Raw genomic sequence first — 17128 nt, forward strand, 5'->3', positions numbered from 1 at the left:
CTGTTCATTAAAGTAACCCATCCTTTTTTTAAATACACATGAACATGGAAAAATAATGGCTACTGCAAGTAGTCATTTCAGGTCAGAACAGTCAACTAGAATCTGTAACTTAACATGATTATTTTATGAACTATAGTCTGAAAAGTCTGAATGTCAATGACATTCTTTAAGGTATTGGAATAATGCTGTCATATCTCTTCTAAGGTTAAAATCTAAACACCTACAGCTCCTTCAAATCTTGCATCATTCGACTTCATTTCTTAGTTAATATCCTGTTAACAGTCTAATTACTCTTCTCTGAACTGGTCTAGTTTCTCTGAATCTCTTTTAAAGTATAATCTCCAGAATAGAACATAGAACTTAAAATAGTTCAAAGCAGAATAAATTATTATTTCCTATGATTTGGAAATTTTACTTCTGTTGATGCAGCCTACAATTCATTTATAGTATTATTTTGCAACCATGCCAATTGCTGACATGATAACTTTCCAATCTACTACCACTTTAAGATCTTTGCAGATAAAAAATACAGTTAGATAAAGAAATTTACGAAATATGCATAGCTATGTTTTAGTTATTCATCCAAGTAACCCAAAAATTTCTGTTTTTATCAAGTAGATTATATCTGCATAAGTTAGTGTCTATCACAATAGAGCTATAAAAGTTTGAACCAGCTTAGGAGGGTAACAAATAGAAGGAACAAGAGAAGCAAACTGTTATTTAACATTAATCATTTTAAAGGAATAAGTTCTATTTCCAAGACCACTTCCAGGAGGGAATGCAAATCAGATCATGAACTGAAGTTGGGGGTGGGGGGCAAATCCATCATATACTTCCACTTTCACAAGAGTTGCTTTTTCTGTAATATCCTGCTGCTGATTCAATGTATTTATGAAAAAGGAAGGTCTTTTAACAAATGTCATTGCAGAAATGTCTGCATTTTCATCCCGCTGAGTGATGGCTCAGAATGACTCAAGGGATCAACCTGTACAGATGAAAAAGGATAAGATACTTTGCCACTAAAACTAATACAGAGAATCCTGTGTTTACCCTCTGAACAAAGGGCAGAATTTTTTCAGTGTAAAACTTCCCTTCGAAAAGAAAAACAACAACCACTCTTTGCTCCTTAGCAGATTGATCAGGCCGAGGTATCTCTGTGCTCATCTGTCTGCCAGGAAAGACAAGATTGTCTATCAGTTCTGCAGTATTGCAAACTCACTAACATGTTAACGAACCCATTTCTGCAGCATTCTGCTTGTCTGAAAATATAACTGCCTGAATCAAATTATGAAATCTAAAGACTTGGATTATGGAAGGACTGTTCAACTGGAAATGCCCCAAATATCAAGATAATAATATTGGACTCTTGATTTCAGGAAACAACTGTAGGGATGGCTGAAACCAGCCGCTTCTCGTGAGTATTTTGTATAGGAGCAAGATTCTACATATATGTCAAATTGAGTAATCCTAGAATCATTAATATCATTTCTTCTAACAAGCTGAAAACAGCAGATCTAAAATCCCTGAAATGGAATAGTTTACAAGCCAATTAAATATACTTATCTACTGTGGCAACAATATCCACAAATAACCATACCCATCTTAAGAAGAAGGCGTTTTATCTGTCTGTGGAAATATATAATTTGTTTCACAAATTCAACAAATTATATACTTCTTCCTTCTGGTAATGTTAATCAGGATAGAAAATTCATTAGGTTCAGTGAGAGACCATATATTAAAAAGGATGATGAATTCATTGTGTAAGGAATAAAAGCTCACTATCGGGAACAACAATTTTAAATATAGTAAATATCAGTCAGTACTGGAATCAAAATTGTGATACATGCGTTTTATGTGGAATATGAAAAAAACAAAAAATGTTCATGCATAGTTTCAAAACTCCACTTGCAGTCCAGTTATGAAAATAACTGTCCCTTAACTTCCCTTTGCAACATTTTTTTGTGGTTCTGAAATGTTTGCATTGTTCTCTGGTTGGGCAACAATTCCCTTACCCTAATTAGTTTAGATGGTATCATAGAGGAAGTACATGTAATTCATTATGGAATTGGGCATCAGTAGAATTGGGATCAATAAAGAGAGCTCTGCAAGGTAAGGTTATCATTGTTCATTTGCTCACCTCCTTTTTTCTTATATTTTAATTGATGAAAAGGAATTAAGTTGTTTCTTTAAAAATAGAGGGATTTATGCTTTTCTTGTTGAACTACAGTTCCCATTCTGGCTAGAACTACTAATGAAGTCTTTTATTTTTTACCTGAATATGTAAAATATATGGCAAAAATGTGTAAATTCTATATACTTGTAACAAAGATACAATACTCAATTGAAGTCTTGCTTTGGACAAATACCAGAAATTTCAATTCTTTTAAACATTCAAAATATGTAACCAATTATGGATTAAATATTAACTCCTTAATTTTAAAAGAACATCTGTGAATGTTCAATGCTTTAAATCAGTGTTACTTCTTGAGGAATTATTTTCTTTAGAACGAATGACTTCAATGGAATTAAAGGTAAACTTAAACATAAAATATTGGAGGGTTTTTTGTAATCAATGGTAGATCCTGAAGCTAGTAATTATAGAATGCTGAAAAGGTCATTGAAATTAATCTTAAATTATTAAGGGGCGAGTGTATGAGAGAGTTATATAGAATATTATATAGAATATAATTTAACACTAAAGGCAATATCTTTTACGCCATGCCGCTACATGGCTTGTGTGATGCTTCATATTTTATCTATTTCATTAGACGGTGAAGTCACTTTTCTTTTAAAAACTAATCAGATAGAATATCCATGGAGTGGAAGATTGAGCAATTCACCATTTCAAAGACAAAGTTCATCGACTAAAATTAGAATAAGTTTAAAATAATGGTTGTTTAATTTCTAACTGTAATTAATATCCAAGTTTAATACCTATCTATAAAACTAAAATATAATTTTTTCAACCTTTCAGGATGAAATGGTTTTCCTTGCAGGTTTGAAAGGTCTTCTTCCTTGTGCTGTCAGAAATCTGATTAGATCAAATAAACTCAACATTAGCAATACCTCCGGAATGGCAGAAGGTAAATATAAATGTAGATCAATGAAATCCTTTTGGTGAACCCTCTATGTGCATTAAGAAATAGTTTAATACTTTAATACTTCAGCTTGTGTTTCTTAATTTAATCAGTTTTAGTACAAAAAAGAGATGGACTGGGAATAACATTCAATCTATGTTATTCATGCATGAACTGGAAGATACACATGTGAAATGCCACAATTTTTAATAGGGTTAGGGTTATTGCAACCACAAGAAACGATGAATGAGCATTCTATTCCATTTTGTTCAAATAGTAAATCTAGTTAATTTTTAGACAAGACAGTGTTTTAGCTGATCTGATCACTACAGGGAAATTCCTAGTTGGCTATGCTCAAAGTCATTTCTTATGTATAAATTTAAGACTGTATTTTTTAAAATTATATTTTATTCACATTCCAGCTTTCTGGCAGAAGGACAATCAAGCTGTCTCCGTTTGGTAGTTTTTTTTATGTTATTTTCTTAACATCCTGTTAAGTAGGTAGTTATTCTCCAAATTTCAGACTAATATGAAACAGGAGCAACATAGGCAGGTTCCCCCCCCCCCAAAAAAAAATGACATATAATAATGATTGAACAGAAGACTAATTAATTCATGAATTAATGTAAATGTTTCCCCAAAATTAGTTTATTCAAATTACTAGCATCATGTAGAAATTTCAGTTCAAATTGTCTTAACACTCTATTCTCTAATTCATATAAATTAGCATATCAATTGCTACATGTGTATGGTAAACTAAGCTATTTTATGGTTATGCTTAGTATGACTTTGGAATGCAAACCAGAGTTTAAATATTTATTAAGGAATGGTAGCTTAATTACCATATGAAAGTATGAGTTGTCATTATTATTCAGTATACCATCCAAACTTTTTAAAATATTTTTACAATAAAACTTAAAGAAAAACAGGAAATGTTAGTCAGTTTGTACTTTGCCGTTGTTGTGTAATTTTGAACTTGTGCAAGTCAATGGAATGAGAGGAAGGGGGAGGGTCATCCAGGTGTAACACTAACAACTTGTTTTTTGCACTTAGGGCAGTCTTATCTTTGCAATGGCCAATACAGCAAAGCTACTCACAGTATTCCTTCCACAGTATCCCCCGATTTTAATTTTCATTATAGATTGAGGCTCTTTTTCTGATTAAGAGTTATTTATTTATTATCTGGCCTGTATAACTTTGTAAATAGCTCAAGGCGACAAACATACCTAATATTTCTTCCATCACCTGTTTTTCCTGCAATAACAATCCTGTGACATGGATTGGACTGAAAGAGAATGACTGGTCCAAAGTCACCCAGCCAACTTTCATGCCTAAGGTGGGAATAGAACTCACCATCTCCTATATTTAGACCAGCACCTTCATCAATACATCAAACTGAATCTGCCTTATTGTTTTGTCAGCAGAGTTTTTTGTTTATCCAACATTTCAACTTTTTGTTTTACCTATTTCTTACCGCTGTATTTCAACTTCCTATGATGGCACCAGGGTGAATGTCTAAAGTGCAGGCTTACCTTGATGGTGACATTTTAGTATTAAGTTTTGGTTGCAAATACGCATTTTTAAAAACAAAGAAAGGCTGTTTCATGAAATCTCAAATGAATCTTTCAAGGTGACGCTGAATTTTATCAAATCAGAGAATAATCATTAATTCTGTTAAATAGAATGCTATTTAAAAATTGTGCTGAGCACATAAGTGAGATAATTCATTATTTATCCATACATTTGTCAATCTTAATGTTAACTACAGTATGTATATACCTGGCAATATCTAAGCAAGCAACATGGGAGAAGGAATTTAGTACAAAAGATCGCTATATCAGAAATATATTTTTCACTTTATGACTACATCCAAAAATGATATTTTTATTTGAGTAAATAACTTTAGATTAAATGTCTGCCTTTTTATATTGACAGGATTTGTGCAGGCAAATGTTATAATTATGCATAAATCTTTTGCTGATGACTTTGAAAAATTTTGTCAAGCAAATGATGGACCGCTTCCCTTGCTGTATAGAAGTAAGCCAGGGGAATGGAAATGTCCTTTCTTGAGCAACAGTTCTGATATAAGGTAGGTATAGATTTGTCTGTGTCGGTAGCTATCAAGAAATATTTTATTTCTACTAAATACTAGAATGTTCAGAAATGGATAGGTTAACATTTATAATCAAGGAAAAGAAGGAAACTGAATATTTTCTGATTTGGGATTTATTTTATCAATGGCTAGCTGGAAAAAACAGGAGCTAGATACAGGAAAATAGATGGATATGATCAGTGATATAAGAAAGGCATGTTGAATTGGTTAAATATTATTATTATTATTATTGATACTATTATAATTAACATCAATGTAATTAACATTGTTGTGAACATTTTGATTATTATATCCTAAAAATATTTGTACACTGTTCAATTGAAATTGAAATTTTTATATGCTATAAAAATAAAAACTTGAAACTTACTATTATATTATTTATATATTACTTTTTGTTTGTGGTGTGTGTGTGTGTGTGTGTGTGTGTGTGTGTGTGTGTGTGTTATATATATATATATATATATATATATATATATATATATATATATATATATATATATATATATATATATAAATATATATAAATATATATAATATATATATATATATTTGTTTTCTGAGGTTCTCATGGTATTTGTATGTGGATCTTTGGTTATTCGGGTTTTCTCCGCGTAAGATTGGAAGTATCTAGGCAACGTTTCGATGAAGTCTCATTCATCATCTTCAGGCTTCTGTCTTCAGCTCTGTGCTTCTCAGAGTGATGTGAGCTTGCAACTGCTTCTTCCTTTTAACTGCTAGTGGGGTGTGACTTGATTGGGTGGGGGCTTGGCTGTGTTCTGATTAGTGGGGGGTGTTCTCATTGGCTGGGGCCAAGCCCCCACCCAATCAAGTCACACCCCCACTAGCAGTTAAAAGGAAGAAGCAGTTGCAAGCTCACATCACTCTGAGAAGCACAGAGCTGAAGACAGAAGCCTGAAGATGATGAATGAGACTTCATCGAAACGTTGCCTAGATACTTCCAATCTTACGCGGGAGAAAACCCGAATAACCAAAGATCCATATATATATGTTTTCTTAAGTTTTCGCGAGTACTTACATGTATGGCCTTCAGCTTTGTTCGTTTCCCACGTCATAGTAGTGGTGCTTTTAAAGTTGTTGCTGAAACGTTGCTACAACTTTAAAAGCACCACTACTATGACGTGGGAAAATACCCGAACAAAGCTGAAGGCCATACATATTTGTTTTCTGAGGTTCTCGCGGGTTTTGTATGTGGATCTTTGGTTATTGGGTTTCTCCGCGTAAGATTGAAGTTCTGGGCAACGTTGATGAAGTCTCATTCATCATCTTCAGGCTTGTGTCTTCAGCTCTGTGCTTCTCATTCTGAGAAGCACAGAGCTGAAGACAAGCCTGAAGATGATGAATGAGACTTCATCAAACGTTCCTAGATACTTCCAATCTTACGCGGAGAAAACCCGATATAATCATAAATATCCATATATATACATATATATATATATATATATATATATATATATATATATATATATATATACATATATATATATACATACATATACATATATATATATATATATATATATATATATATATATATATATATATTAGCACCATTTGCCATTTCTGTGCATTCTGCAGAGAACACTGCCGAAATATCAGTGTTTTCTATTATTATTTTCTATTTTTTCAGATGTTTTAATTTTTACAACTCAATTTAGGATTGCATAGTAAGCATGAGAGAGAGAGATTTAAAATATACGAAACTAAGTTGTAATGTTTTCTCATGACTCAGGAAAGTATAAAACCCAAATGGAGTTTTTTTGTGCAGGCTTTGCGGTTCTATTTCTCAACATCTACATACCTTTTAAGCATAAGAACTGATCCTTAAATTATTATCTAGACGACATGACAGTGCATCCATTTTACCTACAAGTATGTCCCATTGAGTTCAGTGGCCATTTCTCTGAAAGTAAATAGATATTGAGTTAGAGCCAGAAATCAAGTAGCTAGTCCAATGATGATGCTAATTCATTTTGCAGAAGTGACTGCTTGCAATACAAGAAATATGAGCATGGAATATCCACAGGAATTATGACAAATCTGAAAGAATATTCTGAACAGTTTAAAGACATGGTGACCTTTTATCTAGGCTGTAGTTTTACATTTGAAAAGGCACTCCAGAAAGCTGGCATTCCTGTAAGAAACGTGGAACAGAAATGTAATGTAAGCATGTACAAGGTAAGAATAGAGGAAAACATTCAAAAAGAAAAAACCAAGAAAGTCCAGTTCTCTTTTGGAAAGAACACCTTTGAGACAGTATCTCCTGGAGATCTGCCATCCAAGTATTAATCTGGCTCAAACTTCCATTAGCTTTAGACTCAACCATCAGCCAAGTACTGCCACCTGCTGGGAATATTTCTTAAAACATATAATACTATATAAATAGTGGCAAATACAATAAAAATAATTATTTGTATTAGCTCAGAAAGAACTGTAATACAAAATTCTAATGCTCTTTTCTAGTTTCTAGTGAACAGAACAGCCAATTCTTTCACTCTTTCCATTTTTATTACTTTTTGTTTAGCTGATAACTTCAATATACTCAGTTGCTCTCAAATACAGAATTATTTGATTTGTAATATGTTAGGCATCTTTCTTTATTTCTGTTGTCTGGATGTGATCACTGCTTATTAAAAAAATAGAGATGCCATTTTAGTTGTAATATGAAACAAGTATTCCCACCCATTAACATGAACCCGTTATTTACTCCAACACTAAGATAAATAATAGTGTTTTCTTTCTATGCCTTCGAAAGGCCTGAGACCATATGGAGCCTATGGAGTGTTGAAATTATATCCAAATATTGCCAAATATACCAAGTGATTAAAACATTACTTTGGAAAATTCAGTTTTGTTTCAGAACATAGAAGTATTTGATTAATATAGTTTCATTAGCTGTTCACCAGAACTAGCAAATAACCACCTGAGGGTGGCAGATATGATGATGATGATGATAATTCTTTGCCGCCATTTGGCGGTCATTTGGATTTTTGTAGCCATAGGCAGGAAGTTTTCACTATTAGTGTTATAATCCATTCTTAATTGAAGAAAAAATTAATTTTTTCTCAAAACAAATACAATTTTTTTCTCAAGATCAGCTATTAATCACAGCAGGAGACATACAGCATCCAATTTGCTCAGCTTCCCCTTTTATTTGATTGACACGTATTATAGTCTGATAGAAGCTTATTCCTTTCTTAATGCAAGCCTTCAAAGTGAATAAGCTGATCAGCATGTAATTAACTACACTTGGTTTCATGTTGAGATTAGTTTAATTGCAAGGGATATTTTTACCAATAAAATCTGTGTTTTTACTTGCCATTATTTTGGGGCAGCAATCTTATATTTCATGCTGAACCTCAATTACTGTAATACTTGCCTATTTTTATTTAATTGCAAAATCTTGAAACAATAATAACTTAATGCCACTAGAAAATAAAACAAATCTAATATAACATTACTAATTTATCTAATGTTTCAATGTTTAGTTGCCGTGACAGTGTATTTAAATAAAAAGCAATAGCAATGATGTGAGCTTAAATAGAATGCCATATAAATCATAAAGGTGATAATAGATGATACGTGGGTGAAGACAACTGAACATGCTAGTGATTAATCTTGTAGCCTTTTAATTGCATTTATCTCAGAGGTAGAATATCTTCTACTTGAAAGAAAAAGCCCTTGGAGATGTCTTCGTTATTCTTAATGCTTGGATCATTTTTTAAAAACTTTACCAGACTGCTGTTCCTTGCTGTGATACTGGATGTTTTCACTGTAATCTAATAGTAACTATGAGATGTATACCTAAAGATAAACTAAAGGAGTGTGTGCAAATCACCCATCCAATGAAAAAATCACATGGAGCACCAGTTCACATTGGCTCTTCTGGTCAGTGTATTTTTTTTTCTGTGTTTCTACGATTTGTAATACAAAGTATGCATGAGAGAGAAAACTAACAGGCCTTAGACTTGCCTGGCTTACTAATGTACAGTCTAGCTTTGTAGTGACTTTATGTACAAGTAAGAGGATTTTAAAGAATTCCACCCTAGATCCTACTAGTAATTCCAGCAAGTGCTGGGTAAAAAGCCTCTAGGTACACTAATGTTTTTAACAATTATAAACTGCCCAAAGTTGTTGGGTCAGGTAACATATAAACCACTCAAAGTCACTGGGTCAGGTAGCATATAAACCACTCAATGTCGTTGGGTCAGGTTCACTGCCCAACCCTGTCTGGCTTATTATTAATCATGTCTGGCTTTATTATGAAGTGAACATAAAATAAAAGTCAATGGTTATCATATAAAGTCATATAAAGTTAATGAATTATGGTTGTTCACGTAGTCAGTTGTATGTATGTATGTATGTATTTAATATCTATAGCTTAGACTGGATTTAGTATTTTTTGCTTCTATTTTTATTTTATTCAAAAAAAGTTAAAATACAAAACACCAAAAAGCCAGATTCCAATTATTATTATTATTATTATTATTATTATTATTATTATTATTATTATTATTATTATTATTATTATTATTGTTATTGTTGTTGTTGTTGTTGTTGTTGTTGTTGTTGTTGTTGTTGTTGTTGTTGTTGTTGTTGTGTTACAGACTTTTCAGTGAGATCTCTGTCTGCCCTGAGGTTCAGTTTCACACATATTTTTCCAACAAAATAAAAAGTCATGCCAAAAATTTATCACATTTGTTACCTGAACCAGTAATTCCTTTACACGGGTACAGGGGTAAATGAACCATTGACTTTGATTTTATGTTCATAATAAAATGAAAAGCAATGAAGTTGCTATGTACTGGATGGTGGGAAACATACGTTGTGATGCCAGAGATGTCTGTATCCTATGCAACAGTATCCCACCAACATCACTTTCCATGCCACATCCTATGCTTTATTGGGAAGTTGCCAGATGTTTTATAACATTAAACCCCAGTCTAATTGGGTTTTCTACATCTCTGCTTGAGTATTAATAAAATTTCAATTTTAGATTTGTTAGGAATTAAAGATCTTTCCAGTCCAGAATATGGTGATGCAGTACAAGCTCATCCTGGAGATGTACCAGTCTTTTGGGCCTGTGGAGTAACAGGAATAGAAGCCGTCATCAACTGCAGTATGTATTTAGTGGAATTACCAGAACTGCTGCTTTATTATAAAAAAACCAGTGATGCTTAAAAGTTGTTGTTCGGTCACTTCTGATTCTTCATGACTCAATGGACATACATACTTGCAGTAATTGCTTCTTTGGATTTGTATAAGCTCATGTTCATATTATCTGTGATAATATCAGCCACCTTGTCTTCTATTGGACTCTTTTACAATTGCTTTTGTTTTTTTCCAAGCCTCAAGGTCTTCTGCATTAAATCCTGCTTTCTCATGTGTCTGAATTTTAAAATATAACCTACATAAAAGAACCAAAAACTCTGATAATCCATCTTGGTGGGGGGGTGTTGCCTTGAACTTAACCTTGCAGAATTTTTTTCCAGAAAGCTATCATTTTCCCTTAATCATGCACAGAATAGTTCTGTAAAATAATGATGAAGATTCTTATTACATGCTAAGCGTTGAAGAATTACATTTCTTTTTTCTGTGTATCCTGCCATGATGAGAGTAAGGCAGATATTTACCTGAGATCCACTTAGTTGTGATATGTTTTTTAAAAAACCTTTATCACACCAGAACAGAGTGCAATGGTTATTTCCTATTATTTGGAAATTATATTCATGCAGTCTAAAATTTCTTAATAAAAATTATGAACATTTTTTTTGAGATTTTGATTAAACACTATTACTGTGTTTCTATCTTTTAGAAAATAAGCTATCCCACCCAGCTGGTCATCATCTGCAAATTTATGAGCATTCCTTATAATTCATCATCAAAATCATTAATGAAATAGTTAAGAGTAGATGAGCCAGGACTTGTTATCTCACCGATGTGATAAGGAACCATTGATGAACAGCCTTGGAATAGAATATTGAGCTAGCTAAATATCTACTTGTCATGCCAACCAGTCTATACAAAGCTGCTAATCACCATGTAGTGTATCAAATGCTTTGCTGAAGTATATTATGATTTTAACATCTTTACATTCTGCTGAGAAAATTACATGATACACATGAATAATGTAGCAAGGTATATTCTTGACAAATTCAGGTTGATATTTGATAATTAATTCTTGGTTTTCATGGTTCTTATAGATCAGGTCTATCTATACCTATCCATCCATCCATATATCTATCTATCTATCTATCTATCTATCTATCTATCTATCTATCTATCTATCTATCTATCTATCTATCTATCTATCTATCTATCTATCTATCTATCTATCTATCCATCTTATCATCTATTTAGCATCTATCTATCTAGCATCATATTTATTTGCTGCCCATCTTGCAATTCTATCTATCTATCCATCTTATCATCTATTTAGCAACTATCTATCTAGCATCATATTTATTTGCTGCCCATCTTGCAATTCAAGGTGATTCTTCTCAGTTATCTATGAAAGTCTGATTGTTCTGTAGTTTGCTAATAAAAGTTTGGCTAGCTAGGCTATTAGCTAGCTCCTTTATAATTCTTTGCATTTGGTTCTGGAGATTTAAACTAAAGAATCAGAAGTCTGGCAGCATTTTTTCAAATTAACAAAGTTTATTAGAAAATAAGCTAATTCATGAGCTGCAGCACATTGCATCATATGCACAGAGTGGCTTGGATATGTTCAATTACAGGCTCCTTCACCACCCCTTCCTCTTACATGATAACCTACCATCATCTGCCGGCAATGTCCCTCTGGATTCCATATAGTACAAAGAGAGCCAACTTTGTGCAAGAGCATTAATGGGGACACGTTTGATATTAGGACTCAAAACAAGGACAAAGTATTATCAGATTGTTTTAGCCTCCCGGGACGCACCATAACAGACCTCAAAGCGACTGTTTTGAAAAGTGGGACTTTAACAGTCTATCTTTCAAATGAGAAATGGTTGAAGTGTCAATACATCAAAAGGTTTCAGCCAATCTCAGAAGGTCTAGACAAAACAAAAAAGTTTGTAACAACTGTACAGTAGTCCTCAACTTACGACCGCACTTGAGTCCAAAATTTATGTTGCCACAGTTGTTAAGTGAATCACTGCAGCAGCTAAGTTAGTATCACAGTTAAGTGAATCTGGTTTCCCCATTGACTTTGCTGGTCAGAAAATTGCAAAAGGTGATCACATGTCCCCAGGATACTGCAACTGTCATAAATAAGAGTCAGTTGCCAAGCATCTGAATTTTGATCACGTGACCTTGGGGATGCTGCAATGGTCATAAGTGTGAAAAAGTCATAAATCATTTTTTTCAGTGCCATTGTAACTTTGAATAGTCACTGAATGAAATGTTGGAAGTTGAGGACTATCTGTAATAGTTCATTGATAAAGTACTTGTAATTTTTTATCACATGTAACCTTCATCTGCATAACCAACCTATTTTCATCTGCCTTTTCTCCCACCTTCTCTCCCCACCTCATCCCACTTTAAAACTATATCAGCCTAGACACTTTGTGTATCTGATGAAATAAGTGGCAACTCATGAAAATTTACACCTTTTAATAAATATGTTAGCTGGAAAAGGTGCTATCAGACTCTACCAGCTATAGAGTAGGCAGTAGTAAGATAATCATGTATTTGTTCTTTTTTTTCTGGACACCCACTTTTATATTCTGTTGATATTCCATTTATTATATTTTCCTTCATGGCCCGCTCTTCTTGCACACCACTTTTTCCATATCCTTTCCTCCAAAGCAGAGGTTGATTACAAGATAAATGTTGTCCAGTATTTTGGGGACCAGCTATAGTTTCTTAAGGAGAAAGTGCATCACTGTATTTTCAGAGCAAAAAAGATCACCCTTCATTCAAGGATAAATTCACTATTTTATCCCAAGCAGAAGGGACATAATCTATAGGTCCGTGATGGTGAACCTATGGCTTGTGTGCCAGAAGTGATACACAGAGCTATCTCTGCTGGCACGCAAGCCGTTGCCCCAGCTCAGTTCCACTGCGCATGCGTGCAAGCCTCCCATCAGACAGCTGATTTTTGAGTATCTGCCACAGATGCGTGGGGGATCAGGCACTTGCAGAAGACGCGCATGCATGCGCAGGGGGCCGGTGGGGGCTCAGGGTGGTCGCACGTGCATGTGCAGGAGATGGGGGGAGCACAGGAGTGGTTGTGCATGCATTGCATTATGGGTGCAGGCACGTGAGCACATGCACGCATGCATGCACTTTTGGCACGTGACAACAAAAAGGTTATCCATCACTGCTATAGGTGGTTGCACTAAGAGCTCTGAGAACTCTGTCCATTTCCTCAAAATTCATGTGCTCAAACTCCTTCCAGATAGAAAGGCCTTCATGCCTGCTGTACACTGCTTATTGAGGTTCTCTTTATTTTCCAGAAGCTCCACTGGCTTTTACCCATTCACCTGGTTGTATGTTTATCACTGATTTGGAAGTTGAAGATAATGCATCCGGTAATGATAAAGATCTCCCTGATGTCTACTGTATTTCTCAGGATCCTTTGCATTATAGCATTGCTTCAACAGCAGCTATAAAGAAAATTAGATGCTTAGAAAATATAATAGCGAGAGATCCAGGTAAGAGAAAAAAATGCAACCATGTTATGAGTCTAAAAGGTTTACTAGAAAAAGTGGTCTCTGTATAATTTTCCACAGCAATCTTGTCAAAAGGAAAAATTGAATAAAAAAATCCTATCTCTAATGTATCCATTTATTTCCAAACTACCCCTTTATGGTTAATTTAGCGATAGGCCATCATTTAAGTTATTAAAGTAAGTTATTAAGTATTAAATCATTTAATACTTAACTTGTACTTCAACTTTGCAGAGACTTTCTATAGAATATAAATGAATGATGTATCAAATGTTGTTTTGAAGAAATAAAAAAAATCAGAGGGAAGCCAAAACAAATACATTTTCTGAGAATAATAGGTACCAAGCTATTTGCGTGTTCAGGCAGGAAGAAAAATCTGGTATAGCAGCTCTAAGATCTTTTCTCCTATCTCATTTCCTAATACTGTTAGCCAATGCATCTGTCAGCTTTAAGATTTTTTATCTCTCAGCAATCAAAACAAACTAGTTTTATTTTTAAATAAAGGCCTATGACAAGCCACTATCTTCAGGATGTTCTTAGTTTAAAATATTTGTATTTTCCATGCTTAGGGAACAGAGGTGTGAAACATCTGTTTTCTCAAGGTGAACTTCTGAAGGCATGCCTGTCGCTTTCCCATGCAAAATCGGTATTGATTACTACAGGATTTCCCACCCATTTCAATTATGAACCACCTGAAGAAAATGATGGGCCACCTGGAGCCATTGCAATGGCAGCACTCTTGAAAGCCATGGGAAAAAATGTAGCTATAGTAACTGATCAAAGAGCTCTTGATTTAAATAGGAAGATTATCAAGGAAGCTGTTGAGCAAGGTATGACATGGCTTATTTAGTTTACTTTACTTTTACTTACTTTATTGTCATTGCACCTCATACAATGAAATCAAATACCATCTTCATTGCACATCATGACTATGAAAATAAACACAAACACACATTCTTCACCCTCCACACATTGAACCGAAAATCCCCAACACCACACCAGCACTGCACTGTACAGTAGAATTCCAAAGAGCGACTGCCCTGGGATAGAAGCTGTTTTTCAGCCTATTTGTGCTTGTTTTTATTATTCTGTACCATCTGCCAGATGGTAATAGTTCAAAAAAAGGGTTCCCAGGATGAGATGGATCTTTGAGAATGTTTTGAACTTTCTTAAGGCAGCAGGAGCTATAAAGCTCTTCCAAAGAGGGGAGAGGGCAACCAATGATCTTCTGGGCAATGGCGTTAACCCTCTGGAGTGCTTTCCTATCTGCCCCTGTGCAATTGGCAAACCATACAGAGGTGGAGTAAGTTAAAATGCTCTCTATGGTGCAGCGGTAGAAGGTCACCAGCAGTTTTTCATTCAGTTGTTGTTTTCTGAGAAGTCTCAGGTAGTATAATCTCTGCTGGGCCCTTTTGACCAGTGCTGCAATGTGAGCATCCCAGGTCAGGTCCTCTTTTATGGTAACACCCAGAAACTTAAAACTGGCCACTTGCTCTACTCGATCTCCATTGATAAGCAAGGGCTTGATGTCTGATCTGTTCCTTCTATAATCCACTATAAGCTCCTTGGTCTTATTGGTGTTGAGCAGGGATCCCCAACCTTTTCGACGCCGCGGCCCGGTTCCGGCGTCAGCTGGCGCCGACCCGGTTCCGGCGTCAGCTGGGCGCCGCCATCTTTTTGACGAAAAATCACTTCCGGTGGCGTCACGGAAGTGATTTTTCGTCAAATGCAGCGCCAGCGCTTCTGGTGGGCTTTTTCTACCCGGAAAAGCTCACCGAGCGCTGGCGCCGCCATCTTTTTGACGAAAAATTGCTTTTTACCAAAAAGATGGCGGCGCCAGCAACCAGCGGCCCAGTAAGGCTTGTTCCGCGGCCCGGTACCGGTCCGCGGACCGGCGGTTGGGGACCCCTGGTGTTGAGGACCAAGTTATTGTCTCCACACCACAAAAGCAACTGCTCCACCTCATCTCAGTAGGCAGACTCATCCCCACCAGAGATGAGTTCCCACCACTGTTGTATCATCTTTATTATTATATAATTATAACCTGATTGTGTTAAAGAGTGTTTCAGTTTCTTAAAAATTGAAACTGTCCACATTGTACATTTTCATTTATTACTGTTGACTTCTTTTTTATGTTCCTGTTTTAAAATCTAGAATAGTTATTTTCAAATGCATGTATTATGACAATTCTGCTAGAATGTGGTAGGAAATTACATTCTTTTTTTTTTTAAGCAAGTTTTATTAATTTCAAAAAACAAACAAATCATCATCAACCATTACATATTTGAACCTTTTTCCATTATAGATTTAACAAGTCAGATAAAACCTTATCTTATACAATACATTTCTATATTATTTCATCTATTTCTTTCTGACTTGATTATCATCACTCTCTTTCTATGTTTCTACAAGGTTTCACCAATACTCTCAAAAACATAAACAGACACAAACATACATATAAAAAATCTTTTGGTAAAGTAACTTGGCCCCAGGTACCTCTCTTTATATGGGCTTTAATTATATTCATGCTCATCTTACAGATCATTACTTATTTTATTTACCATTCTGTATCTTCTATATAAACTTCTCCACACATTTCACTCTTCATAATTCTATCTTATTCAATCCATCTTAATTTAAATCATTATATTTGTATCTTTTGCCCATCCTTTATTATCCCTCTATCTCATTCCTTATAATGAAAAAAAAAAAAGAATTTCTCCTGAAATCACTAATCAGAGTATGATGCCTTTCTATCCTCTCCCTAAATTAATTAAATTAACATTTAAAATAACACCTAATACCCAATTTGATTCTGCTTGGTACATTCTATCTACTAATTTTTACTTTTAGTAACAATAAAAACAGAGTAAAAAATCAAAAATGTTTAAATACATAATATCCTCCTAAATACGTAGTTAAATAATAAATCTAAATAATAAATCTTATAGCATTCTCATTGCCTTTCCCTTCAGTATTTTATTACATTTTAAAAATCAATCATTATTAAACATTTCAACATTTTAATTTCTTATTAACTCTTAAGCCATTCTAATTTTCTATTTCTAATACAAATGTTACAATACCATCTTGTGTACCTTGCAGAATCTTTTTTAAAAAAATTTATGCTTTACCCATTATCCCTAAAAAGGATTCCTCTTTTCCCATCTAATTTTAAAACTTTGTGGCTTTTCTCCGCCTTTCCCCTTTCTTTCTTCCCCCACCAAATCTTCCTACCCCCCTTCTTCTAACCTCTGTCTTGCCGG

At 34.3% G+C, this 17128-nt stretch overlaps 1 protein-coding gene across 4 annotated transcripts in view; it reads left to right on the plus strand.

The window, feature by feature from the left end:
- The window catches only part of DGLUCY (D-glutamate cyclase), a 35005-nt gene that overhangs the window by 3980 nt on the left and 13897 nt on the right, over nt 1-17128 (plus strand). For 3 of the 4 annotated variants that reach the window (XM_026679183.2, XM_026679181.2, XM_026679182.2), the window contains exons 2-8: nt 2975-3083; nt 5013-5166; nt 7188-7386; nt 8946-9096; nt 10205-10327; nt 13650-13847; nt 14432-14692. In XM_026679183.2, the coding sequence (XP_026534968.2) occupies nt 2981-3083; nt 5013-5166; nt 7188-7386; nt 8946-9096; nt 10205-10327; nt 13650-13847; nt 14432-14692 (1189 nt within the window). In that variant the 5' untranslated portion in view covers nt 2975-2980. Of the gene's footprint in view, nt 1-2056; nt 2110-2974; nt 3084-5012; nt 5167-7187; nt 7387-8945; nt 9097-10204; nt 10328-13649; nt 13848-14431; nt 14693-17128 lie in introns of those variants that run through there. The other variant, XM_087952081.1, reaches the window with a different exon arrangement.

Source organism: Notechis scutatus, chromosome 1, assembly GCF_049901735.1.
Source record: "Notechis scutatus isolate UNSWTSFEM ecotype Mainland chromosome 1, rNotScu1.2, whole genome shotgun sequence".
NCBI classification, from domain to species: Eukaryota; Metazoa; Chordata; class Lepidosauria; order Squamata; family Elapidae; genus Notechis; species Notechis scutatus.